The 25,286-nt window shown below is 55.5% G+C and overlaps 7 protein-coding genes across 14 annotated transcripts in view; all 7 read left to right on the top strand.

Annotated features, from left to right (window-relative positions):
• Nucleotides 1-25,286, top strand: part of LOC127463019 (feather keratin B-4-like) — a 41,573-nt gene that overhangs the window by 3,422 nt on the left and 12,865 nt on the right. The window contains exons 1-2 of one of the 4 annotated variants that reach the window (XM_051771995.1): nt 671-795; nt 9,333-9,880. In XM_051771995.1, the coding sequence (XP_051627955.1) occupies nt 9,353-9,697 (345 nt within the window). In that variant the 5' untranslated portion in view covers nt 671-795; nt 9,333-9,352 and the 3' untranslated portion in view covers nt 9,698-9,880. Of the gene's footprint in view, nt 1-670; nt 796-4,843; nt 4,969-8,968; nt 9,094-9,332; nt 9,881-25,286 lie in introns of those variants that run through there. The other 3 variants (XM_051771994.1, XM_051771997.1, XM_051771993.1) reach the window with 3 other exon arrangements.
• On the top strand, nt 671-13,839 carry LOC127463026 (feather keratin B-4-like). Of its 4 annotated transcripts, none has more exons than XM_051772013.1 (2): nt 671-795; nt 13,436-13,839. In XM_051772013.1, the coding sequence occupies exon 2, from the start codon at nt 13,456-13,458 to the stop codon at nt 13,774-13,776; it is 321 nt and encodes a 106-aa protein (XP_051627973.1). In that variant the 5' UTR covers nt 671-795; nt 13,436-13,455; the 3' UTR covers nt 13,777-13,839. The 4 variants fall into 4 exon arrangements, with proteins under 4 accessions (XP_051627973.1, XP_051627972.1, XP_051627971.1 ...); XM_051772012.1 differs by lacking the exon at nt 671-795 and adding an exon at nt 4,844-4,968; XM_051772011.1 differs by lacking the exon at nt 671-795 and adding an exon at nt 8,969-9,093.
• On the top strand, nt 790-6,560 carry LOC127463016 (feather beta keratin-like). Its single transcript, XM_051771989.1, has 2 exons — nt 790-1,422; nt 5,551-6,560. The coding sequence occupies exon 1, from the start codon at nt 1,055-1,057 to the stop codon at nt 1,418-1,420; it is 366 nt and encodes a 121-aa protein (XP_051627949.1). The 5' UTR covers nt 790-1,054; the 3' UTR covers nt 1,421-1,422; nt 5,551-6,560.
• On the top strand, nt 4,844-5,548 carry LOC127462985 (feather keratin B-4-like). Its single transcript, XM_051771924.1, has 2 exons — nt 4,844-4,968; nt 5,208-5,548. The coding sequence occupies exon 2, from the start codon at nt 5,228-5,230 to the stop codon at nt 5,546-5,548; it is 321 nt and encodes a 106-aa protein (XP_051627884.1). The 5' UTR covers nt 4,844-4,968; nt 5,208-5,227.
• Nucleotides 13,175-25,286, top strand: part of LOC127462984 (feather keratin B-4-like) — a 13,299-nt gene continuing 1,187 nt past the window's right edge. The window contains exon 1 of the mRNA XM_051771923.1: nt 13,175-13,196. The gene's annotated coding sequence lies outside the window, so the exon portion shown is untranslated. The remainder of the gene's footprint in view (nt 13,197-25,286) is intronic.
• LOC127463020 (feather keratin B-4-like) lies at nt 17,879-23,436 on the top strand. 2 transcript variants are annotated; one of them, XM_051771998.1, is made up of 2 exons: nt 17,879-18,018; nt 22,402-23,436. In XM_051771998.1, the coding sequence occupies exon 2, from the start codon at nt 22,422-22,424 to the stop codon at nt 22,764-22,766; it is 345 nt and encodes a 114-aa protein (XP_051627958.1). In that variant the 5' UTR covers nt 17,879-18,018; nt 22,402-22,421; the 3' UTR covers nt 22,767-23,436. The 2 variants fall into 2 exon arrangements, with proteins under 2 accessions (XP_051627958.1, XP_051627959.1); XM_051771999.1 differs by lacking the exon at nt 17,879-18,018 and adding an exon at nt 22,043-22,162.
• LOC127463014 (feather keratin B-4-like) overlaps nt 23,549-25,286 on the top strand; it is a 14,603-nt gene continuing 12,865 nt past the window's right edge. Inside the window, exon 1 of the mRNA XM_051771983.1 lies at nt 23,549-25,021. The gene's annotated coding sequence lies outside the window, so the exon portion shown is untranslated. The remainder of the gene's footprint in view (nt 25,022-25,286) is intronic.

Here is a 25,286-nt window from a genome sequence, read left to right as displayed (position 1 = left end):
TGACAGAAGAGGAGAGAGGAACCCACTGACAATCCACTAGTAATTACAGTTTTTGCTCTCAGGTACAGGATAATACAATGGACTTACACATGGTGAAATCTCCTGGCTTGTATGCGGAAGAAGGGAACTGGCATCACAGACCAACCAAGGCAAAAAGGGATAAAACCCCGTTGGGTTTTTGTTTATTGCATTTCTTCAGAAGCTCAAGAAATAAAGTTTAAATGACAAAGTATCTTGTGATGAAAATTTCAGAAATCCAAATGGACCATAGGAATGGAACCGGACCAGCCTGAATTCAGCCTCAACAGCCTTGTTTTTCAGGACCTCCTTCTTGATCTCAATCAAGATTCCAGGGGATGAGCTCTCTTTCATCCCTCAAGAAGTGCTCCAAAAAACTATGACGTTTCCAAGTTGATGAAGAGTGTTCTCCCCAGGACATCAAACAGTTCCCTCAGCATTCCTGGGTGCAACACAATGACTGATGGACATTCAGTGACAGAACAAGAAGATCCACAATGCACAACACATCCACAAACCACAGCACACAAGGGCCACAAAATCACCTCACTGATGACATCAAACCTCTCTTGGGCTTGGTTGTTTATTCAGCCTGCTCTAACACACATCCAACAATCCAACCCTCCCAAATCCCAACTCCTCAAAGCTGCCGCCAGCTGACAGGGCTGGGCCAAGGCTGTGCCGCCCCTGCGGGAGCAGCATAAAAGCCGGCCCAGCGCCTCTCTCCCTGCCACGCTTCTCCTCAAGCCTTCTCCTGCCTTCTCTGCCCACCACCAGGTGAGCCTCCAGCCCCTCACAACCCCCTCCTGCTCCTGCCACACCGCCCCCCTGGCCCCTCTCTGCCAGCACGCTCGCACCCAGCCTCAGCAGCCCTCACGCCTCCCCACAGCCCCACACCAGCCTCCCCACTGCCCAGCCCTCCTGCAACACCGCCCCGAGCACCCCCAGCGCCCGCAGCTGCCCACCACCCCTCTCTGCTCTCACCTTCTCTCACCTTCTCTTGCCTGCCCTCCCAGGGCCCCTCCACACCACACCCATGGCCTGCTACGACCTCTGCCGCCCCTGCGGACCCACCCCGCTGGCCAACAGCTGCAACGAGCCCTGTGTCAGGCAGTGCCAGGACTCCACCGTCCTCATCCAGCCCTCCCCCGTCCGCGTCACCTTCCCAGGGCCCATCATGACCTCCTTCCCCCAGAGCACCTTCGTTGGATCCACCGCAGGGGCTGCCCTGGGCACGGAGCTCAACGTCCAGGGACAGCCCATCTCCGGCGGCTTTGGCTACGGCCTGGGCTATGGCCGTGGCTTTGGCTACGGCCTGGGCTATGGCCGTGGCTTTGGCTACGGCCTGGGAGGCCTGGGCTGCTCTGGCCTGGCAGGCCTGGGCTGCTCCGGCATCTGCTGAGGGTTCATCACAGCTTACACCCCCTGCACCTGCCCTTCTCACTCTTGCACCAATATCTCCTGCAAGTAAAGCACCTCGCCTGATGGTCGCCCTACTTGCACCTCACACCTCGTCCATCCCACTCCCTGCTCCTGTCTCTTCACTCCTTTGACTCAGTAAAATCTCCTGCATCAAAGTCTCTCAGGCCTCCTCTTTTTTCATTCCAGTGGTTTTACATCCTCACTCAGCACAAGGCCAGGGCTCTACAGCCAGTAAGAATCTGGAAAAAGGTCACAACACCTTTCTTAGCAAATCTGTCACCAGCACTAACAAAGACGGGCAATGGAACAGGGGTGGAGGGGCCCTGCCACAACATGGCACAAACCCATCACCTGCTACACCAAAGGCTTCCACATAACAAGGCTCTCCTGCACACGCCTCTGCCAAAGTCTCTCTGCGCCAGCACACACTGCACAAACTCTCTTCCCCACCACGACTCTTCAACCTGCCCAGCACAGACACAACATCAGCCACTGGGCCAGGATGCAGTGCAAGTGCTTCAACCCTCCTGCTCAGACAACCCAGAAAGAGCAGCTTGGCCAGGACCATGGCCAGTTCAGCCTTACAGCTCCAGCTACAAAGACTCCACCTCCTCTGCCACTCTCTGACCTCCCTCACACACAACAAGGCTTGTCTTCTTTGTCCATGCAATTCCACCTGTTTCCTTTGTGTCCATGGCCCCTTGTCCTGCCCGTGTGTTCTGCTGACAAGAGCTGGGCTCCCTCCACTTCAGTCCCTGCCAGCAGGGATTCACACACACTCATGACACTCCCCTGGCCAGCCCTGTCCCCTGCCAGTCCCAGCTCTCTCAGCCTCTCCTCTAGCCAACATCCTCCGGCCTCTTTAGAATCTTGATGCTCCTCAACTGCTCTGCATTCCCCAAGTCCATCAGCTTCTTCCACTGCACAGCCCAGCACTGCCCACAGACCTCACATGGCACATCACCAGTGCTGAGGAGGCAGCAAGAGTCACCTCCCACTGCTTGATCACACCTTGCCCAATCCTCCCCTGCAGACTCCTTTTCCCACACTGATTCATGGCCACCTCTTGGGCCATTTGTTCTCCACCAGCCACACAAAATCTGGTCCTAAGAAGAGATTAATTCTATGAAAACAGTTGATCCAGTTGATCTCCAGCCTTTCATCCTACCTGGGCTGACCCCTCCCCACAAACAGGACTTTGCCCCTGCCCCTGCTCAACTCCAGCACGTGGCCATGGCCATCACCACTCAACTTTGCAGTCTTGGCCCAATGGATGCAGCTCCTGGGCTACAGCACTGCACACTTGTTCCCATCTGCACTTTGGGACACTCAGCCCAAGGCTCTGGGCCCAGCCCTGCACACACTTCTCACCCCACCACACTGGGCACTGACACAGCCCGGCCTTGTTTGCACTCTCTGCCATCACGCAATGCTTGTGTCCAACAACCCTGGACACCTCCAAATCCTCTTGCTGCCCCTCAGACAGAAAAGATGCCCAGACAAGGGACCTCGCTCCCTGCCACTCAGCCCAGGACAGGGCCCAAAAGGCCCCAGCTATCAAAACCTTCAAAGCAGGAGGGGCACCCAAACCCCCCCAGAGAGCACAGTCAGCAGGAAAAGTCAGGTCCAGTGTCAGGCTTAGCCAGGTGGGAGCAAAGGGGAGAGGAATGGAAGGTGAGGGAAGGGGCAACACGTGTGAAACTCCAGAGCAGCCTGACAGGCCCGGGATGCTTTGGGGCCCCTCCTCACAACACACCCCCAAACCACAGCACACCAGGGACACGGGGGCACCTCACTCATCACTCCCCACCTCTCCAAAGCATTGCTCACATCTTCAGCCCTCCCTGACATGCACCAGCAACTCCAGACTTTGCCCTCTAATAATCACAGTTCAAAGCTACTGTCAAGGTCAGATGGACACGCCCTCAAAAGCAGAACATGGAATAGAGGAATTCCACAAAGGAATGCCTTTCTTGTGACAGCAGAGGAGAGAGAAGCTTGCCAACTTTCCTCTAGTAAATAGAGTTATTTGCTGACAGGTCCAGGATATTACAACCTTTTAGTTTTCTTACAACTTATAACTTATGAAACCTCATGGCTTGAATGCGGAAGGAAGGAGTTGATGCCACAGACCAGGCTGGGCAAAAAGGGATCGAGCACTGTTGGGTGTTTGCTTACTGCATTTCTTCAGGAGGTCAAGAAATACACTTTAAATGACAGCACACATTGTCCTGTAAATGTGAGAAATCCAAAAGGACCATAGCAATGGAAAAGTTCAGCCTGAGCAGCCTCTGGTTTTCCAGTTCCTCTCTCTGGATCCCATTCAAGAGACAAGGCCATGAGCTCTCCTTCATCCATCAGGAGGGGCTCCCAGGCACTGTGACCTTTCCAAGGCATTGGAGACTGTCCTCCCCAGGATATCAAATGGCTCCCTCAGCATTCCTGGGTGCAACACAATGACTGATGGACATCCAATAGTACATAAGAAGAGGATCCACAATTCTCAACACACCCAGAAATCACAGTACATGAAGGCCATAAAATCACCTCACTAACGACATCAAACCTCTCCTCTGCTCTTGTTTCTTCAGCCCTCCCTGACACTCATCCAACAATCCAACCCTCCCAAAAACCAACTCCTCAAAGCAGCCACTGAGGTCAGACAGAAGCAACCTCAAGGGCAGGACATGGAATCACAGAATTCCACAAAGGAACATCTGCAAAATGACAGAAGAGGAGAACAGAGCACACTGACCATCCACTAGGAATTATAGTTTTTGCTCACAGCTCCAGGATGTTACAACTGACAGGTTATATGTAATGAAACCTCATGGTTTGAATGTGGAAGAAGGGAATGGAAATCCCAGACCAGCCTGGGCAAAAAGGGATCGAGCACAATTTGGTGTTTATTTATTGCATTTCTTCAGGAGGTAAAAAAAAAAACTTTAAATGGCCAAGTACCTTGTGATGAAAATTTCAGAAGTCCAAATGGACCATAGGAATGGAACTGGACCAGCCTGAATTCAGCCTGAGCAGCCTCAAGTTTTCCAGGTCCTCTCTCTTGATTTCAATCCAAATTCCATGGGATGAGCTCTCTTTCAGCCCTCAAGAATTGCTCCAAAGGAATACGACCTTTCAAAGTTGACAGAGAGTGGCCTCCCCAGGACATCAAATGGCTCCCTCAGCATTCCTGGGTGCGACACAATGACTGATGGACATCCAATCACACAGAACAAGAGGATCCACAATCCACAACACAACCCCAAACCACAGCACACAAAGGTCACAAAATCACCTCTCTGATGACATCACACCTCTCTTGGGCTCTAATTCTTTATTCAGCCCTCTCTGACACACATCCAACAATCCAACCCTCCCAAATCCCAACTCCTCAAAGCTGCCGCCAGCTGACAGGGCTGGGCCAAGGCTGTGCCGCCCCTGCGGGAGCAGCATAAAAGCCGGCCCAGCGCCTCTCTCCCTGCCACGCTTCTCCTCAAGCCTTCTCCTGCCTTCTCTGCCCACCACCAGGTGAGCCTCCAGCCCCTCACAACCCCCTCCTGCTCCTGCCACACCGCCCCCCTGGCCCCTCTCTGCCAGCACGCTCGCACCCAGCCTCAGCAGCCCTCACGCCTCCCCACAGCCCCACACCAGCCTCCCCACTGCCCAGCCCTCCTGCAACACCGCCCCGAGCACCCCCAGCGCCCGCAGCTGCCCACCACCCCTCTCTGCTCTCACCTTCTCTCACCTTCTCTTGCCTGCCCTCCCAGGGCCCCTCCACACCACACCCATGGCCTGCTACGACCTCTGCCGCCCCTGCGGACCCACCCCGCTGGCCAACAGCTGCAACGAGCCCTGTGTCAGGCAGTGCCAGGACTCCACCGTCCTCATCCAGCCCTCCCCCGTCCGCGTCACCTTCCCAGGGCCCATCATGACCTCCTTCCCCCAGAGCTCCTTCGTCGGATCCACCGCAGGGGCTGCCCTGGGCACGGAGCTCAACGTCCAGGGACAGCCCATCTCCGGCGGCTTTGGGGCCGGAGGCTACGGCCTGGGCTATGGCCGTGGCTTTGGCTGCGGCCTGGCAGGCCTGGGCTGCTCCGGCATTTGCTGAAGCTCCTTGCCACCACAGCTGACACCCCCTGCACCTGCCCTTCTCACTCTTTCACCAATATCTCCTGCAAGCAAAGCACCTCGCCTGATGGTCGCCCTACTTGCACCTCACACCTCGTCCATCCCACTCCCTGCTCCTGTCTCTTCACTCCTTTGACTCAATAAAATTCTGCTGCATCAAAGTCTCTCAGGCCTCCTCTTTTTTTCATTCCAGTGGTTTTACATCCTCACTCGGCACAAGGCCAGGGCTCTACAGCCAGTGAGAATCTGGAAAAAGGCCACAACACCTTTCTTAGCAAATCTGTCACCAGCACTAGCACAGACGGGCAACGGAACCGGGGTGGAGGGGCCCTGCCACAACATGGCACAAACCCATCACCTGCCACACCAAAGGCTTCCACACAACAAGGCTCTCCTGCACACGCCTCTGCCAAAGTCTCTCTGCGCCAGCACACACTGCACAAACTCTCTTCCCCACCACGACTCTTCAACCTGCCCAGCACAGACACAACATCAGCCACTTGGCCAGGATGCAGTGCAAGTGCTTCAACCCTCCCACTCAAACCAACCCCGCAAGAGCAGCTTGGCCAGGACCATGGCCAGTTCAGCATTACAGCTCCAGGCACACAGACTCCACCTCCTCTGCCACTCTCTGACCTCCCTCACACACAACAAGGCTTGTCTTCTTTGTCCATGCAATTCCACCTGTTTCCCTTGTGTCCAGGGCCCCTTGTCCTGCCCGTGTGTTCTGCTGACAAGAGCTGGGCTCCCTCCACTTCAGTCCCTGCCAGCAGGGATTCACACACACTCATGACACTCCCCTGGCCAGCCCTGTCTCCTCCTGCCAGTCCCAGCTCTCTCAGCCTCTCCTCTAGCCAACATCCTCCGGCCTCTTTAGAATCTTGATGCTCCTCAACTGCTCTGCATTCCCCAAGTCCATCAGCTTCTTCCACTGCACAGCCCAGCACTGCCCACAGACCTCACATGGCACATCACCAGTGCTGAGGAGGCAGCAGGAGTCACCTCCCATTGCTTGTTCACAACTTGCCCAGTTCCCACCTGCAGACTCCTTTTCCCACACTGGTTCATGGCCACCTCTTGGGCCATTTGTTCTCCACCAGGAACACAAAATCTGGTCCTAATAAGAGATTAATTCTATGAAAACAGTTGATCCAGTTGATCTCCAGCCTTTCCTCCTACCTGGGCTGACCCCTCCCTTTGCCCCTGCCCTTGCTCAACTCCAGGACGTGGCCATGGCCATCACCACTCATGGTTGCAGTCTTGGCCCAATGGATGCAGCTCCTGGGCTACAGCACTGCACACTTGTTCCCACCTGCACTTTGGGACACTCAGCCCAAGGCTCTGGGCCCAGCCCTGCACACACTTCTCACCCCACCACACTGGCCACTCACACAGCCCGGCCTTGTTTGCACTCTCTGCCATCACGCAATGCTTGTGTCCAACAACACTGGACACCTCCAAATCCTCTTGCTGCCCCTCAGACAGAAAAGATGCCCAGACAAGGGACCTCGCTCCCTGCCACTCAGTCCAGGACAGGGCCTAAAAGGCCCCAGCTATCAAAACCTTCAAAGCAGGAGGGGCACCAAAACCCCCAGAGAGCACAGTCAGCAGGAAAAGTCAGGTCCAGTGTCAGGCTTAGCCAGGTGGGAGCAAAGGGGAGAGGAATGGAAGGTGAGGGAAGGGGCAACACGTGTGAAACTCCAGAGCAGCCTGACAGGGCTGGGATGCTTTGGGGCCCCTCCTCACAACACACCCCCAAACCACAGCACACCAGGGACATGGGGGCACCTCACTCATCACACTCCACCTCTCCAAAGCTTTGCTCACACCTTCAGCCCTCCCTGACATGCACCATCAACTCCAGCCTTTGCCCTCTAATACTCACAGTTCAAAGCTGCTGCCAAGGTCAGATGGACATGGCCTAAAGGGCAGGACATGGAATCAAGGAATTTCACAAGGAATGCCTTTCTTGTGACAGAGGAGGAGAGAGAAGTATCTCAACTTTCCTCTAGTAAATAGATTTATCTGCTTACAGGTACAGGATATTACTACGTATTAGTTTTCTTACGACTTAAAACTTAAGAAATCTCGTGGCTTGAATGCGGAAGGAGGGAATTGATGCCACAGACCAGGTTGGGCAAAAAGCGATCGAGCCCTGTTGGGTGTTTGCTTATTGCATTTCTTCAGGAGGTCAAGAAATACACTTTAAATGACAGAGTACGTTGTCCTGTAAACTTGAGAAATCCAAAAGGACCATAGCAATGGGAAAAGTTCAGCCTGAGCAGCCTCTGGTTTTCCAGTTCCTCTCTCTGGATCCCATTCAAGAGACAAGGCCATGAGCTCTCCTTCATCCATCAGGAAGTGCTCCCAGGCACTGTGACCTTTCCAAGGTCATGCAGAGTGGCCTCCCCAGGACATCAAATGCCTCCCTCAGAATTCCTGGGTTCCAAACATTGACTGATGTACGTCCAGCACACAGAACAAGACGGGGCCCTGCCGGCACAAAGAACCCACAAACCACAGCACAGCAGGGCTACAGGTTGACCACACCAATGGCACCCACCTGCCAAAGCTTTGCTCACATCTCCAGCCCTGCCTGACACACACTTGGCAGGCAAATCCTCCCAAACACAGCACTCACCTCAAAGCTGCCGCCAAGGTCACATGGACACGGCCTCAAGGGCAGGACACGCAATCACAGAGGTGATTCCCCAAAGGAATGTCTGCACCAGGACACAAAAGGAGAGAGTAGCACACCAGCTCTCTGCCAGCAATTAGTGGCTTTTGCTCACAGGAACACAAGGCTGAGAATGACAGGTTACAAGTTCTGGAACCTCATGGTTTGAATGTGGAAAAAGGGAATGGAAATCCCAGACCAGCCTGGGCAAAAAGGGATCAAGCCCAGTTGGGTCTTTGTTTATTGGATTTCTTAATCAGGCCCCAAAATACAGTTTAAATGAAAGAGAACATTGTTCTGAAAATTCGAGAAATCCAAATGGAGCACAACAATGGAACAAGTTCAGCCTGAGCGGTCTCAGGTTTTCCAGATCCTCTCTCTTGATCCCATTCCAGAGACAAGGGCAGGAGCTCTCCTTCATCCACCAGGAAGGGCTCCCAGAAGGAATGACCGTGGCAAGCTGATAGAGAGTGGCCTCCTCAGGACATCAAATGGTTCCCTCAGCATTCCTGGGTGCAACACAATGACTGATGGACATCCAGTCACACAGAATAAGAGGATCCACAATCCAAAACACATCCACAAAACACCAGCACATGAGGACTACAAAATCACATCAATGATGACATCACACCTCTCCTGGGTTCTAATTCTTTATTCAGCCCTCCCTGACACACATCCAACCATCCAACCCTCCCAAATCCCAGCTCCTCAAAGCTGCCGCCAGCTGACAGGGCTGGGCCAAGGCTGTGCCGCCCCTGCGGGAGCAGCATAAAAGCCGGCCCAGCGCCTCTCTCCCTGCCACGCTTCTCCTCAAGCCTTCTCCTGCCTTCTCTGCCCACCACCAGGTGAGCCTCCAGCCCCTCACAACCCCCTCCTGCTCCTGCCACACCGCCCCCCTGGCCCCTCTCTGCCAGCACGCTCGCACCCAGCCTCAGCAGCCCTCACGCCTCCCCACAGCCCCACACCAGCCTCCCCACTGCCCAGTCCTCCTGCAACACCGCCCCGAGCACCCCCAGCGCCCGCAGCTGCCGACCACCCCTCTCTGCTCTCACCTTCTCTCACCTTCTCTTGCCTGCCCTCCCAGGGCCCCTCCACACCACACCCATGGCCTGCTACGACCTCTGCCGCCCCTGCGGACCCACCCCGCTGGCCAACAGCTGCAACGAGCCCTGTGTCAGGCAGTGCCAGGACTCCACCGTCCTCATCCAGCCCTCCCCCGTCCGCGTCACCTTCCCAGGGCCCATCATGACCTCCTTCCCCCAGAGCTCCTTCGTTGGATCCACCGCAGGGGCTGCCCTGGGCACGGAGCTCAACGTCCAGGGACAGCCCATCTCCGGCGGCTTTGGGGCCGGAGGCTACGGCCTGGGCTATGGCCGTGGCTTTGGCTACGGCCTGGGAGGCCTGGGCTGCTCTGGCCTGGCAGGCCTGGGCTGCTCCGGCACCTGCTGACTGTCCTTGCCATCACAGCTGACACCCCTGCACCTGCCCTTCTCACTCTTGCACCAATATCTCCTGCAAGCAAAGCACCTCGGCTGATGGGCGCCCTACTTGCACCTCAGACTTTCTCTTTTCCACTGGCTCCTCCTTTCTTTTTATTCTGTTGTCTCAATAAAGTTCTCCTGCATCAAAGCCTGAGACGCCTCTGCCTCCATTATTCTACCAGGGCTTTTACAAGTTCACTTCCTTCGCAGCCAGGCCTCAACAGGCCATTGGGGTATGTGGAAAAGGGCCGCAAGACCCCTCCTAGGAAATATCTCACCAGCACCACCAGCAGCAGCAGCACTGACTGGCTCCTGAGGGTCTGTCACCAAGTTACACCAGTCCATCACTCATCACACGGAGGCTTTGACATGACAACACTCCCTGGGACACCCCAACCCTTTGCTCCCACCACAAACACCTGCAGTCCCTCTTACACCATCTCCCCTCACAGACACGTCCCAGGACCACCCACACAAGGCCCCATGTCCTTGTCCCCTCATGCTCCAAGGACCTTGGGGAACCCATGCAGGTTGTCCAGCTCACCACCCACCCTTCCGCGGGGTCCTCAGCTCACCCAGCTCTGGGCCCTTGTTGCACTGTCCCTCTGGCTGCCCGCTCCCCATTCCTCCTGCCTGGGAGTCCCTGGGCCAGGATCTCACCTTCTTGTGGGTCTTCAACTGATCTCTGGTGGAGATGCCCCGGCCACCATCCCCTGCTCACTGCAGGGCCCCACAGGGACCCATTCAGGGGGTCTCTGCACCACCAGCCTCCCTCTCCAGGGGCCCTGCATCACCTGGGCACGTGACCCCAAGCCCCCTTCCCTCTGCTCTCACATCCCACAGCAAGTCCCCTTTGGGAGGTCACCGTCACTGGGCATTCCTCAGGCACAGCCTGGAGACCTTGGAACCAGGGGCAGGGACAAGCCTGGCACCCTGCTCTGCTGACAATTTGGGGCTCTGCGGGGTTAGGGTTGATCTTTGCAGGACACCAAGTGCCCACCAAGCCCCTCTCTCAGTCCCTTCCCTCCAGTGGACAGAAGAGAGAAGAAGATGGAGAAAGCTCCTGAGTGGAGTTAAGGACAGGGAGTTCAGTCACCAATCACCATCATGGGCAAAACACTCTCCACCCAGGGAAATTCATTTCATTCCTTAAAAATCAAATCTTTGAGTAAGATAATGGGACAGAAAACCAAACCTTAAATACCTTCCCTTCGCCCCTCCCTTCAGCCACACTCAACTTCACTCCCCAGTTCTCCGCCCCCTCTCCCCAAGTGGCTCAGGGCAATGGACAAGGTGACTTGGGGTCAGTTCATCCCATGTTGGTTTTGCTGTTCCTTCCTCCTCACACTCTGCCCCTGCTCCAGCGTGGGCTCCATCCCACACACACAGTCTCCAACGGGGGCCTTCCCATGGGCTGCATTTCCATACAAACGGCTCCAGCCTGGCTCCCTCCCACGGGCTCAGGCCTTCAGGAACATGCTGCTCCAACGGGGCTCTGGAGGGGCTCCCAAGTTCTGCCAACAAACCTCCTCCATGGTGGGCTCCTCTCTCCAGGGGGCCACAGGTCCTGGCAGGAGCCTGCTCCAGCTCGCCCTCCCCACGGCCTCACAGCCTCTTTGGGCACTCCCTGGCTCTGCTGGCAGCTCCTCCTGGGGCTGCAGCTGCATCTCTGCTCCACCCTGCACCTCCAGGGGCTGCGGGGGGACAGCCTCACCCACCATGCTCTGCTCCACGGGCTGCACAGCACATTCTGCTACAGTCCCTGGGCCACCTCCTCCCCTCCCTCTGCATTGCCCTTCATCACCCAGACTTCTTCCTCTCCCATGTTTTCTCTCTTCCAGCTCCTCTTGTGCACTAATTGTGCCCCTTCCAGAACAGGCTGTGATCACAGAATCCCTGCATCCTCCAGGATTGCCTCTGCTTTGTCCAGCAGCTGATCCAACATGGAGCCAGTGGGAACTTGCTGTGTCAGACACCAGGGAAGCTTCTGGAACCTTCTCCCAGAAGCCACACCTGCAGAACTCTTGAGACCAAAACCTTGTCAGCTGAACCTGATCCACTCAGATCCAACCTTAGCAGCAGTAGAGGCAACCAGACCCCCAGAGAGCACACCCAGTGGGCAAGGCTGGGCCTAAAACCAGGCTGTGTGAGCTGGGAGAAAGCTGGAGAGGAATCCAACAAAATGGAAGGAGAAGCCCCTCATGCCTGGCACAAACTCTTCTTTGGACACTCGTCTTCAACCAGAGCACAAGCCCTGTGACGCCAAAGGGTCAACTTGCTGACAGCAGAGCACAGCCAGTGCCAAAGGGCAGGCTCAAAGACAGGCTCAGTGAGCTGGCAGTGAGGCTGGAAGGAATGAATGGGATTGAAGGGGCAGCCCCTCACACCCGGCACGGCTGCACAGCCCAGACCAGCCCGACAGGGCTGAGAGGGAATGGGGCCCCTCTAAACAACTCACCCACAAACCACAGCCCCTGAGGGACACGGGGTGACCTCACTGATGACACCCCACCTCTCCAGTGCTTTGGTCACATCAGACAAATGCCCTGACCCCCATATTTCATGTAAATCACCCAAGAACCAACTCCTCAAAGCTGCCCCCAAGGTCAAATGGACGTGGCCTCAAGGGCAGGACATGGAATCACAGAATTCCACAAAGAAACATCAGTAAAATGACAGAAGAGGAGAGAGGAACCCACTGACAATCCACTAGTAATTACAGTTTTTGCTCTCAGGTACAGGATAATACAATGGACTTACACATGGTGAAATCTCCTGGCTTGTATGCGGAAGAAGGGAACTGGCATCACAGACCAACCAAGGCAAAAAGGGATAAAACCCCGCTGGGTTTTTGTTTATTGCATTTCTTCAGAAGCTCAAGAAATAAAGTTTAAATGACAAAGTATCTTGTGATGAAAATTTCAGAAATCCAAATGGACCATAGGAATGGAACCGGACCAGCCTGAATTCAGCCTCAACAGCCTTGTTTTCCAGGACCTCCTTCTTGATCTCAATCAAGATTCCAGGGGATGAGCTCTCTTTCATCCCTCAAGAAGTGCTCCAAAAAACTATGACGTTTCCAAGTTGATGGAGAGTGTTCTCCCCAGGACATCAAACGGTTCCCTCAGCATTCCTGGGTGCAACACAATGACTGATGGACATTCAGTGACAGAACAAGAAGATCCACAATGCACAACACATCCACAAACCACAGCACACAAGGGCCACAAAATCACCTCACTGATGACATCAAACCTCTCTTGGGCTTGGTTGTTTCTTGAGTCCTCTCTGACACACATCCAACAATCCAACCCTCCCAAATCCCAGCTCCTCAAAGCTGCCGCCAGCTGACAGGGCTGGGCCAAGGCTGTGCCGCCCCTGCGGGAGCAGCATAAAAGCCGGCCCAGCGCCTCTCTCCCTGCCACGCTTCTCCTCAAGCTTCTCCTGCCTTCTCTGCCCACCACCAGGTGAGCCTCCAGCCCCTCACAACCCCCTCCTGCTCCTGCCACACCGCCCCCCTGGCCCCTCTCTGCCAGCACGCTCGCACCCAGCCTCAGCAGCCCTCACGCCTCCCCACAGCCCCACACCAGCCTCCCCACTGCCCAGCCCTCCTGCAACACCGCCCCGAGCACCCCCAGCGCCCGCAGCTGCCCACCACCCCTCTCTGCTCTCACCTTCTCTCACCTTCTCTTGCCTGCCCTCCCAGGGCCCCTCCACACCACACCCATGGCCTGCTACGACCTCTGCCGCCCCTGCGGACCCACCCCGCTGGCCAACAGCTGCAACGAGCCCTGTGTCAGGCAGTGCCAGGACTCCACCGTCCTCATCCAGCCCTCCCCCGTCCGCGTCACCTTCCCAGGGCCCATCATGACCTCCTTCCCCCAGAGCTCCGCCGTTGGATCCACCGCAGGGGCTGCCCTGGGCACGGAGCTCAACGTCCAGGGACAGCCCATCTCCGGCGGCTTTGGGGCCGGAGGCTACGGCCTGGGCTATGGCCGTGGCTTTGGCCGCGGCCTGGGAGGCCTGGGCTGCTCCGGCATCTGCTGAGGGTTCTTGCCACCACAGCTGACACCCCCTGCACCTACCCTTCTCACTCTTGCACCAATATCTCCTGCAAGCAAAGCACTTCCACTGATGGTCACCCTACTTGCACCTCACACCTTCTACCTTCCACTGGCTGCTCCTTTCTTTTTACTCTTTAATCTCAATAAAGTTCTCCTGCATCACACCCTCTCATGACTCCTTGTCATTTTTTCTCCCAGTGGTCTCACAAACTCCCTTGGCACAAAGCCACGCCTCAACAGGACTTTGGGGGGTGCACAAGAGCCACAACATCCTTCTTAACAAATAGGACACCACCACCAACACACAGACTGGCACAGGGTGGGGGCCCTTCCAGAACATGACACAAACCCTTCACCTGCTACACCAAAGGCTTCCACACAACACTGCTCTTACCTGTGCACGCCACACCAAGGGCTCTGGCATCCAGCACACCCTGCACAAACTATTCCCCAGCAGGACTCCTCAACCCTGCCAGCAAACAGAGCCACAAAATCCTCCTGTTGGCCAGCAATTCTTCAGTGCAGCTGATTCAACCCCCTGCTCATGCAGGGACAGCATCAGTGGGCTTTCCAGGACCATGTGCAGTTCAGCTTTAGATCCCCCAGGACAGAGGACCCACCACCTCTTCCACTCTGTCAACACCCACATGCTGAAGGAGGCTTGGTTTCCTTTCCCATGGAATTCCACCTCTTGTCACCTGGGCAAGGGCTTCTTGTCGTGCACCAGTGCATTGCTGACAAGGGCTGGGCTCCCTGGGCTTCATTCCCCGCCATCAGGGATTTACACACTGATGACACCCCCAGTCTCTCCTTGTCCCCTGGCAGTCCAAGCCCTCTCAGCTTCTCCTCTAGGAAAAATCCTCCAGATAATTCTGTGTCTTGGTGTCCCTGTTCTGGTCTTTTGCCCCAGAAACAGGACTTGGCATCTTTCCTCACTGAACTCCAGGAGATTCCTCCATGGCCAGGACATCAGGTCCCTCCCTCAGCACTCCAGGCTTCACCCCACCTTTCCCCAGGGACTATTGCACACCCAGTGACACAACCCCCCTCTCTGGGGGGATCCCTGAGACCCCCGCACTCCCTGGCACCCCCAGCCCAGCCCTGCACTGGCCCAGCTGCCTCTTGCCTGCCAGGCCCCGCAGCCCCAGCAACGCCCAGACACACATCCCCTTCCTGCCTCCCCTCCTCTTCCTCCCCAACACCTCTGCTGCCCTGGGGGACAACCCTCAGCACACTCAGCTCCCCTGCATTTCAGCAGCTGCTGGCACTCAGCACAGCTCCTGGCAGGCTGCAATCAGCCCAACTCAGCCCCACTTAGCAAAGGCACTCAGGGAAGAGGCAGGCAACTGCAAACCTGTCCCTCTATCCGCAGCACCTGGAAAATTGGGCAGAAGATCCTACAGGGTGCAACTGGAAGGCTTTGAAAGGACAATGCAACCATCAGCAACAGTCAGGGTGGCTCACTAAGGGAAAGTCTCTCCTGCCTCATTTCATATCCTTCTGTGTTTATGCCCCTCCACTCAGGCATGAAGGGAATGTGGTGGATGCAGTTTGTTGGGCTTTTAGTCAGGTCAATGCTCCTGTCCCTCCCTGCACCCTCCTGGACAAGACAATTGTCCAGCTGTGGAGGAGCAGCACAGGCAGCCCTGGGGGAAGCCCTGGGGGATGACAGAGCTCCAAGGGGGACAGTGACTGGGGCTCCATCTGCCTGCTGACCCATCCCCAGCGCTGGGCCCCAGGGCTCCAGGGCAGCGCCACTTCTCTCCCACACTTTGATCCATGCTCTGCAAGCAGGACAAGTGGCCAGCAAGAGCCAAAGGTCATTGTGCAGCCACTGTCCCCTGCAAATTGCCCTCTCCTGAAGGCTCTTCATTGCCTCTGGCAGTGGTGTCAGAAAATATGAACAGATGGAAATGGTGTAAGACCAAAGCTCCAACCTGGAAGGTTCAGAACATCAGTTCCCCAAAACAGCTCCTGAAGCAGATCCTGAAGCAGCAGCTGCACTGCTGAGGCTTTCATGCTTCCTCGGGTCACACGGGATCACTCACACCATGGCAGAGGAGTAAAGAGGAGCCCACTGACCTTCTAATAGCAATTATTGCCTTTGGCTCAGAGCTGCAAGATAGCAAAACTTACAGGTTCAAAAAAACCTTATGACAAAAATACAGGACACGTAAATTAAGGTCATAGACCAGCCTGGGCAAAAAGATTATCCAGCCTGAGTTTGCTGTTTGGTCACTGGATTACTCATGAGCTGAAGAAACACAGTTGAGATGACAGAATCTGCTGTTGGACAACTTTGGAAGATCCAAATGGAACATAACAGTGGGTAGGAGCTCACCCTGACCAACCTTGAGTTTTCCAGATCATCCCTCTGCATCCTGTTCAAGAGAGGGGGAGAATGAACTCTCCTTCAGCCATCAGGAAGTGCTCCCAGGCACCATGACCTTTCCAGGCTACGGGAGAGTGACCTCCCAGGAACAAAAAGCAGCTTCCTCAGCATTCCTGGGTGCAGGAAAATGATTTATTTACATCCAGTTACACAGAAGAGGATTCACTCTGCACAACAGAACCACAAACCACAGCAGACGAGTGGCATGAGGTAACCTCACTAATGACACCTCTGCCTCCAAAGCTTCGCTCAGGTTTACAAACCTCCCTGAAATGCACTTCCCATGAAAATCCTCCCAATTACAGCTCAATCTCAAAAGTTGCCGCCAAGGTCAGATGGACACGGACTGAAAGGCAGGACATGACAATGCAGAGGAGGGGACGGAAAACAGCGCCCAGCTCAGGACTGGCACAGCAGGGACACGTGGGGACCTCACTGATGACACCACCAATTTTCTTGGCCTTTTTGTTTATTCAGCCCTCCCTGACACACATCCAACCATCCAACCCTCCCAAATCCCAACTCATCAAAGCTGCCACCAAGATCAGAGAGGTACGGCCTCAAGGGCAGGACATGGAATCCCAGAACTCCACAAACCCACAGCACGGGAGTGACATCAGGTGACCTCACAGAGGACACCCCACCTCTCCTGGGCAGTGTCTGCACCTGCCAAGTGCCCCCACAAGCACATTCCAGGCACAACCTCCCAAATACCAACTCTCCCTTCAAAGCTGTTGCCACAAGGACACGTCTGCAAGAGGAGCACACGGAAGGGGAGCACTGTGGAAAGGAAAACACACCCCACCTCACCCACTCAGCCCACAGCACACGAGGGCCATAAAATCACCTCACTGATGACATCACACCTGTCCGGGGCTCTGCTTGTTTCTTCAACCCTCCCTGAAAAACATCCGATAATCCAACCCTCCCAAAAACAAACTCCTCAAAGCTGCTGCTAAGGTCAGATGGACACGGTCTCAAGGGCAGGACATGCAATCACAGAATTCCACAAAGGAATGTCCGCACCATGACACAAGAGGAGAGAGGAGCCCAATGAACAATCAACAAGAATTATAATTTTTTATTCACAGGTACAGGATGTTACAACTTACAGGTTCAAAGTTAGGAGACCTCATGGCTTGAATGTGGAAGAAGGGAACTGGCATCACAGACCAGGAAGGGCAAAAAGGGATGGAGCCCCATTGGGTCTTTGTTTATTGTATTTCTTTGGGAGCTCAAGAAATAAAGTTAAAATGACCAAGTACCTTGCCAGGAAAATTTCAGAAGTCCAAATGGACCATAGCAAGGGAACTGGACCAGCCTGAATTCAGCCTGAGCAGCCTCAAGTTTTCCAGAACCTCTCTCTTTATCTCAATCACGATTCCAGGGGATGAGCTCTCTTTCATCCCTCAAGAATTGCTCCAAAGGACTATGACTTTCCAAATTGATGGAGAGTGGCCTCCACAGGACATCAAATGGCTCCCTCAGCATTCCTGAGTGTGACACAATGACTGATGGACATCCAGTCACACAGAATAAGAGGGGGCCCAGTCAGCACAAAGCACCCATAAACCACACCACAGAAGGGCCACAAAATCACCTCACTGATGACATCACACCTCTCATGGGCTCTAATTCTTTATTCAGCCCTCTCTGACACACATCCAACCATCCAACCCTCCCAGATCCCAACTCCTCAAAGCTGCCGCCAGCTGACAGGGCTGGGCCAAGGCTGTGCCGCCCCTGCGGGAGCAGCATAAAAGCCGGCCCAGCGCCTCTCTCCCTGCCACGCTTCTCCTCAAGCCTTCTCCTGCCTTCTCTGCCCACCACCAGGTGAGCCTCCAGCCCCTCACAACCCCCTCCTGCTCCTGCCACACCGCCCCCCTGGCCCCTCTCTGCCAGCACGCTCGCACCCAGCCTCAGCAGCCCTCACGCCTCCCCACAGCCCCACACCAGCCTCCCCACTGCCCAGCCCTCCTGCAACACCGCCCCGAGCACCCCCAGCGCCCGCAGCTGCCCACCACCCCTCTCTGCTCTCACCTTCTCTCACCTTCTCTTGCCTGCCCTCCCAGGGCCCCTCCACACCACACCCATGGCCTGCTACGACCTCTGCCGCCCCTGCGGACCCACCCCGCTGGCCAACAGCTGCAACGAGCCCTGTGTCAGGCAGTGCCAGGACTCCACCGTCCTCATCCAGCCCTCCCCCGTCCGCATCACCTTCCCAGGGCCCATCATGACCTCCTTCCCCCAGAGCACCTTCGTTGGATCCACTGCAGGGGCTGCCCTGGGCACGGAGCTCAATGTCCAGGGACAGCCCATCTCCGGCGGCTTTGGCTACGGCCTGGGCTATGGCCGTGGCTTTGGCTATGGCCTGGGAGGCCTGGGCTGCTCTGGCCTGGCAGGCCTGGGCTGCTCCGGCATCTGCTGAGGGTTCATCACAGCTGACACCCCCTGCACCTGCCCTTCTCACTCTGGCACCAATATCTCCTGCAAGCAAAGCACCTCGGCTGATGGTCGCCCTACTTGCACCTCACACCTCGCCCATCCCACTCCCTGCTCCTGTCTCTTCACTCCTTTGACTCAATAAAATTCTCCTGCATCAAAGTCTCTCAGGCCTCTTCTTTTTTCATTCCAGTGGTTTTACATCCTCACTCAGCACAAGGCCAGGGCTCTACAGCCAGTGAGAATCTGGAAAAAGGTCACAACACCTTTCTTAGCAAATCTGTCACCACCACTAATACAGATGGGCAACGGAACAGGGGTGGAGGGGCCCTGCCACAACATGGCACAAACCCATCACCTGCCACACCAAAGGCTTCCACACAACAAGGCTCTCCTGCACACGCCTCTGCCAAAGTCTCTCTGCGCCAGCACACACTGCACAAACTCTCTTCCCCACCACGACTCTTCAACCTGCCCAGCACAGACACAACATCAGCCACTTGGCCAGGATGCAGTGCAAGTGCTTCAACCCTCCTGCTCAGACAACCCAGAAAGAGCAGCTTGGCCAGGACCATGGCCAGTTCAGCATTACAGCTCCAGGCACACAGACTCCACCTCCTCTGCCACTCTCTGACCTCTCTCACACACAACAAGGCTTGTCTTCTTTGTCCACGCAATTCCACCTGTTTCCCTTGTGTCCAGGGCCCCTTGTCCTGCCCGTGTGTTCTGCTGACAAGAGCTGGGCTCCCTCCACTTCAGTCCCTGCCAGCAGGGATTCACACACACTCATGACACTCCCCTGGCCAGCCCTGTCTCCTCCTGCCAGTCCCAGCTCTCTCAGCCTCTCCTCTAGCCAACATCCTCCGGCCTCTTTAGAATCTTGATGCTCCTCAACTGCTCTGCATTCCCCAAGTCCATCAGCTTCTTCCACTGCACAGCCCAGCACTGCCCACAGACCTCACATGGCACATCACCAGTGCTGAGGAGGCAGCAAGTGTCACCTCCCACTGCTTGATCACACCTTGCCCAATCCTCCCCTGCAGACTCCTTTTCCCACACTGGTTCATGGCCACCTCTTGGGCCATTTGTTCTCCACCAGCCACACAAAATCTGGTCCTAAGAAGAGATTAATTCTATGAAAATAGTTGATCCAGTTGATCTCCAGCCTTTCCTCCTACCTGGGCTGACCCCTCCCCACAAACAGGACTTTGCCCCTGCCCCTGTTCAACTCCAGCACGTGGCCATGGCCATCACCACTCATGGTTGCAGTTGTGGCCCAATGGATGCAGCTCCTGGGCTACAGCACTGCACACTTGTTCCCACCTGCACTTTGGGACACTCAGCCCAAGGCTCTGGGCCCAGCCCTGCACACACTTCTCACCCCACCACACTGGCCACTGACACAGCCCGGCCTTGTTTGCACTCTCTGCCATCACGCAATGCTTGTGTCCAAATACCCTGGACACCTCCAAATCCTCTTGCTGCCCCTCAGACAGAAAAGATGCCCAGAGAAGGGACCTCGCTCCCTGCCACTCAGCCCAGGACAGGGCCCTAAAGGCCCCAGTTATCAAAACCTTCAAAGCAGGAGGGGCACCAAAACCCACAGAGAGCACAGTCAGCAGGAAAAGTCAGGTCCAGTGTCAGGTTTAGCCAGGTGGAAGCAAAGGGGAGAGGGATGGAAGGTGAGGGAAGGGGCAACACGTGTGAAACTCCAGAGCAGCCTGACAGGGCTGGGATGCTTTGAGGCCCCTCCTTACAACACACCCCGAAACCACAGCACACCAGGGACATGGGGGCACCTCACTCATCACACCCCATCTCTCCAATGCTTTGCTCACATCTTCAGCCCTCCCTGACACGCACCATCAACTCCAGACTTTGCCCTCTAATACTCACAGTTCAAACCTGCTGCCAAGGTCAGATGGACACGGCCTAAAGGGCTGGACATGGAATCAAGGAATTTCACATGGAATGCCTTTCTTGTGACAGCATAGGAGAGAGAAGTATGCCAATTTTCCTCTAGTAAATAGAGTTATCTGCTAACAGGTACAGGATATTACAACGTATTAGTTTTCTTACAACTTAGAACTTAAGAAATCTCGTGGTTTGAATGTGGAAGGAAGGAATTGATGGCACAGACCAGTCTGGGCAAAAAGGGATCGAGCCCTGTTGGGTGTTTGCTTATTGCATTTCTTCAGGAGGTCAAGAAATACACTTTAAATGACAGAGTACGTTGTCCTGTAAACTTGAGAAATCCAAAAGGACCACAGCAATGGGAAAAGTTCAGCCTGAGCAGCCTCTGGTTTTCCAGTTCCTCTCTCTGGATCCCATTCAAGAGACAAGGCCATGAGCTCTCCTTCATTCATCAGGAAGTGCTCCTAGGCACTGTGACCTTTCCAAGGTCATGCAGAGTGGCCTCCCCAGGACATCAAATGCCTCCCTCAGAATTCCTGGCTTCCAAACATTGACTGATGTACGTCCAGCACATAGAACAAGAGGGGGCCCTGCCGGCACAAAGAACCAACAAACCACAGCACAGCAGGGCTACAGGCTGACCACACCAATGACACCCACCTGCCAAAGCTTTGCTCACATCTCCAGCCCTGCCTGACACACACTTGGCAGGCAAATCCTCCCAAACACAGCACTCACCTCAAAGTTGCTCCCAAGGTCACATGGACACGGCCTCAAGGGCAGGACACGCAATCACAGAGGTGATTCCCCAAAGGAATGTCTGCACCAGGACACAAAAGGAGAGAGCAGCACACCAGCTCTCTGCCAGCAATTAGTGGCTTTTGCTCACAGCAACACAAGGCTGAGACTGACAGGTTACAGGTTCTGGAACCTCCTGGCTTCAATGTGGAAGAAGGGAACGGAAATCCCAGACCAGCCGGGGCAAAAAGGGATCGAGCCCTGTTGGGTCTTTGTTTATTGCATTTCTTAACCAGGCCCCAAAATACAGTTTAAATGAAAGAGAAAATTGTTCTGTAAATTTGAGACATCCCAATGGAGCACAACAAAGGAACAAGTTCAGCCGGAGCAGACTCAAGTTTTCCAGATCCTCTCTCTTGATCCCATTCAATAGACAAGGCCAGGAGCTCTCCTTCATCCACCAGGAAGCAATCCCAGGAAGAATGACTTTAGAAAGCTGATAGAGAGTGGCCTCCCTGGGACATCAAATGGCTCCCTCAGCATTCCTGGTTGCAACACAATGACTGAAGGACATCCAGTCACACAGAACAAGAGGATCCACAATCCACAACACATCCACAAACCACAGCACACGAGGGCCACAAAATCACCTCACTGATGACATCAAACCTCTCCTGGGCTCTAATTCTTTATTCAGTCCTCCCTTACACACATCCAACAATCCAACCCTTCCAGATCCCAACTCCTCAAAGCTGCCGCCAGCTGACAGGTTTGGGCCAAGGCTGTGCCGCCCCTGCGGGAGCAGCATAAAAGCCGGCCCAGCGCCTCTCTCCCTGCCACGCTTCTCCTCAAGCCTTCTCCTGCCTTCTCTGCCCACCACCAGGTGAGCCTCCAGCCCCTCACAACCCCCTCCTACTCCTGCCACACCGCCCCCCTGGCCCCTCTCTGCCAGCACGCTCGCACCCAGCCTCAGCAGCCCTCACGCCTCCCCACAGCCCCACACCAGCCTCCCCACTGCCCAGTCCTCCTGCAACACCGCCTCGAGCACCCCCAGCGCCCGCAGCTGCCGACCACCCCTCTCTGCTCTCACCTTCTCTCACCTTCTCTTGCCTGCCCTCCCAGGGCCCCTCCACACCACACCCATGGCCTGCTACGACCTCTGCCGCCCCTGCGGACCCACCCCGCTGGCCAACAGCTGCAACGAGCCCTGTGTCAGGCAGTGCCAGGACTCCACCGTCCTCATCCAGCCCTCCCCCGTCCGCGTCACCTTCCCAGGGCCCATCATGACCTCCTTCCCCCAGAGCACCTTCGTCGGATCCACCGCAGGGGCTGCCCTGGGCACGGAGCTCAACGTCCAGGGACAGCCCATCTCTGGTGGCTTTGGGGCCGGAGGCTACGGCCTGGGCTATGGCCGTGGCTTTGGCTACGGCCTGGGAGGCCTGGGCTGCTCTGGCCTGGCAGGCCTGGGCTGCTCTGGCACATGCTGAGGGCCCTCCACAACTTCCCTCACACCACGACCTCCGGTTCTGCCAAAATCTGCTACAATACAAGTACCTCAGCTGATGGTTGCCCTACTGCACCTCAGACCTTCTCCCTTCCACTGTCTTCTCTGCCCTTTCACTCTTTCTCTCAATAAAGTTCTCCTGCAGCAAAACGTGACAGGCCTCCTCATCCTTTCTTTTTCCAAACCTCCTAGAATTTCATTTGGCACAGAGCTCTGGCAACAGATGCCATCGGATGGTTGGGAAAGGGACCAGCTCTCTCCTAGGAAATATTTCACAAGCCTCAACAGAGACTGGCACAGAAGGGCCTTCCACAATGGGACACAAACTCTTCCCTTGTCCAAACACAGCCTTGGACACACCACCCACACCTCGCACACAAACTCCCTGTCTGGGCTGCCTTCAGTCTCCATGGACACTGGGGGCTCCAGCCCTTCATCATCCCCAAGGCTCTACTCTGCATCCCACCAACAGGTCCCTGCTTTCCTTCTCCTCAGGCTCCCAGAGCTGAACACACAACTCCAATCTCCCCAGAAAGGAGCAGAGGGGCACAGTCCCCTCCCTCTCCCTTCTGCCCACACTGTGGCCAGGAGCCCAGCACACGGGGGCTTTCTGGGCTGCCAGGACACGTTCCTGGCTCCCAGTCAGTTCTTCACTCGCCAATACCCTCCAAGCCTTCTCCACAGGGCTGTTCTCAAACCAGCCACCACCAGCCTGGAGCCCTGTTAGGGACTGACACAACCCACAAGCTCTTGGCCCTCTTGAATTTCCTGAGGTTTGTGCAGATCCTCCTCCCCAGCCTGTCCAGGCCCCTCTGCCTGCCATCCCTTCCCTCTCGACAACCAACCACAACACTCAGCTTGGTGTCATCCACAGTCTTGCAGAGCTCGCACTTAATCCATGATCCTGATGGAAATGGGGGAGGTCAAACCTCCAGTGTGCAAGGTTCAGAACATCAGCTCAACCACAAAAGCAGCTGGAGCAGATCCACCAGCAGCTGCTCTGCTCAGGCTCTGAGGCTTCTCCATATGATTCAGGAACACCCAGAGCAGGACGAGAGAGAGGAGAGAGAAGCACATTGAGCCTCCTCTGGTAATTACAGGTTTTTCCTCACAAGAAAAAGATATTAAGAATTAGGGCTTATAAGTTATGAACCCTTATGGCCTGAATGGTGAACCAGTGAACTGATGTCACAGACCAGCCTGGGCAAAAAGGGACCAAACCCACACTGTTGTTTGTTTATTGCTGTTCTTAATGAGGTCATGAAATACAGTTTCAATGAGAGAGTATCATGTCCTGTAAATGGGAGAGATCCCACGGGACCGTAACCCTGGCAATGAGGGCAGCCTGACCACATGCCAGTTAGCCAGGGAGTCACTGCTGCTCTTCCTCCACAAACCAAGCCAGGAGCTCTCTTTCAGCCCTCAGGAAGTGCTCCCAGGCACTGGCACCATGAGCAGCTGATGGCAAGAGGAGCAGAGTGGCCTCCCCAGCACATCAGGCAGCTCCCTCAGCATTCCTGGCTGCAGCACCTCAGGCCCTGAGGGCACAGGTGCACCCAGTGACACAGCAAACCTTCCTGCAGGGCTTCCCCTTGCCCAGCAACACTCACTGCTCGCCTGACAAACCCCCTGCAAACTCTGCCCTGGGCTCCAGGGGGGCAGCTCTGCCTGGCAGCCTTTGGGGCCTCATCTTCACAAGGTCCCCACAAACCACGGCACACCAGGGACACGGGGGGACCTCACTGATGACACCACCAATTTCCTTGGCCTTTTTGTTTCTCCAACCCTCCCAAATTCCAACTCATCAAAGCTGCCACCAAGGTCAGACGGGCACAGCCTCAAGGGCAGGACATGGAATCCCAGAACTCCACAAACCCACAGCACGGGAGTGACATCAGGTGACCTCACAGAGGACACCCCACCTCTCCTGGGCAGTGTCTGCACCTGCCAAGTGCCCCCACAAGCACATTCCAGGCACAACCTCCCAAATACCAACTCTCCCTTCAAAGCTGCCGCCACAAGGACACGTCTGCAAGAGGAGCACACGGAAGGGGAGTACTGTGGAAAGGAAAACACACCCCACCTCACCCACTCAGCCCACAGCACACGAGGGCCATAAAATCACCTCACTGATGACATCACACCTCTCCTGGGCTCTGGTGGTTTCTTCAGCCCTCCCTGACAAACATCCAACAATCCAACCCTCCCAGATTCCAACTCCTCAAAGCTGCCCCCAAGGTCAGATGGACGCAGCCTCAAGGGCAAGACATGGAACCCCAGAATTCCACAAAGGAACATCTGCAAAATGACAGAAGAGGAGAGCAGAGCACACTGACCATTCACTAGCAATTATAGTTTTTGCTCACAGCTACAGGATGTTAAAATTGACGGGTTATACGTTACGGAACCTCCTGGCTTGAATGTGGAAGAAGGGAATGGAAATCCCAGACCAGCCAGGGCAAAAAGGGATTGAGCCCGATTTGGTGTATTTATTGCAAATCTA

This window comes from Manacus candei, unplaced genomic scaffold (genome assembly GCF_025592945.1).
Source record: "Manacus candei isolate 608988 ecotype Guabito, Panama unplaced genomic scaffold, ASM2559294v1 h1tg000148l, whole genome shotgun sequence".
In the NCBI taxonomy this organism is placed as follows: Eukaryota; Metazoa; Chordata; class Aves; order Passeriformes; family Pipridae; genus Manacus; species Manacus candei.
This window is presented reverse-complemented; position numbering and strand designations above follow the sequence as displayed.

Bases quoted from the DNA above. Each gene is read 5' to 3' on its own strand.
- LOC127462985 (XM_051771924.1), top strand. From the start codon at position 5,228: ATGGCCTGCTACGACCTCTGCCGCCCCTGCGGACCCACCCCGCTGGCC.
- LOC127463026 (XM_051772013.1), top strand. From the start codon at position 13,456: ATGGCCTGCTACGACCTCTGCCGCCCCTGCGGACCCACCCCGCTGGCC.
- LOC127463016 (XM_051771989.1), top strand. From the start codon at position 1,055: ATGGCCTGCTACGACCTCTGCCGCCCCTGCGGACCCACCCCGCTGGCC.
- LOC127463020 (XM_051771998.1), top strand. From the start codon at position 22,422: ATGGCCTGCTACGACCTCTGCCGCCCCTGCGGACCCACCCCGCTGGCC.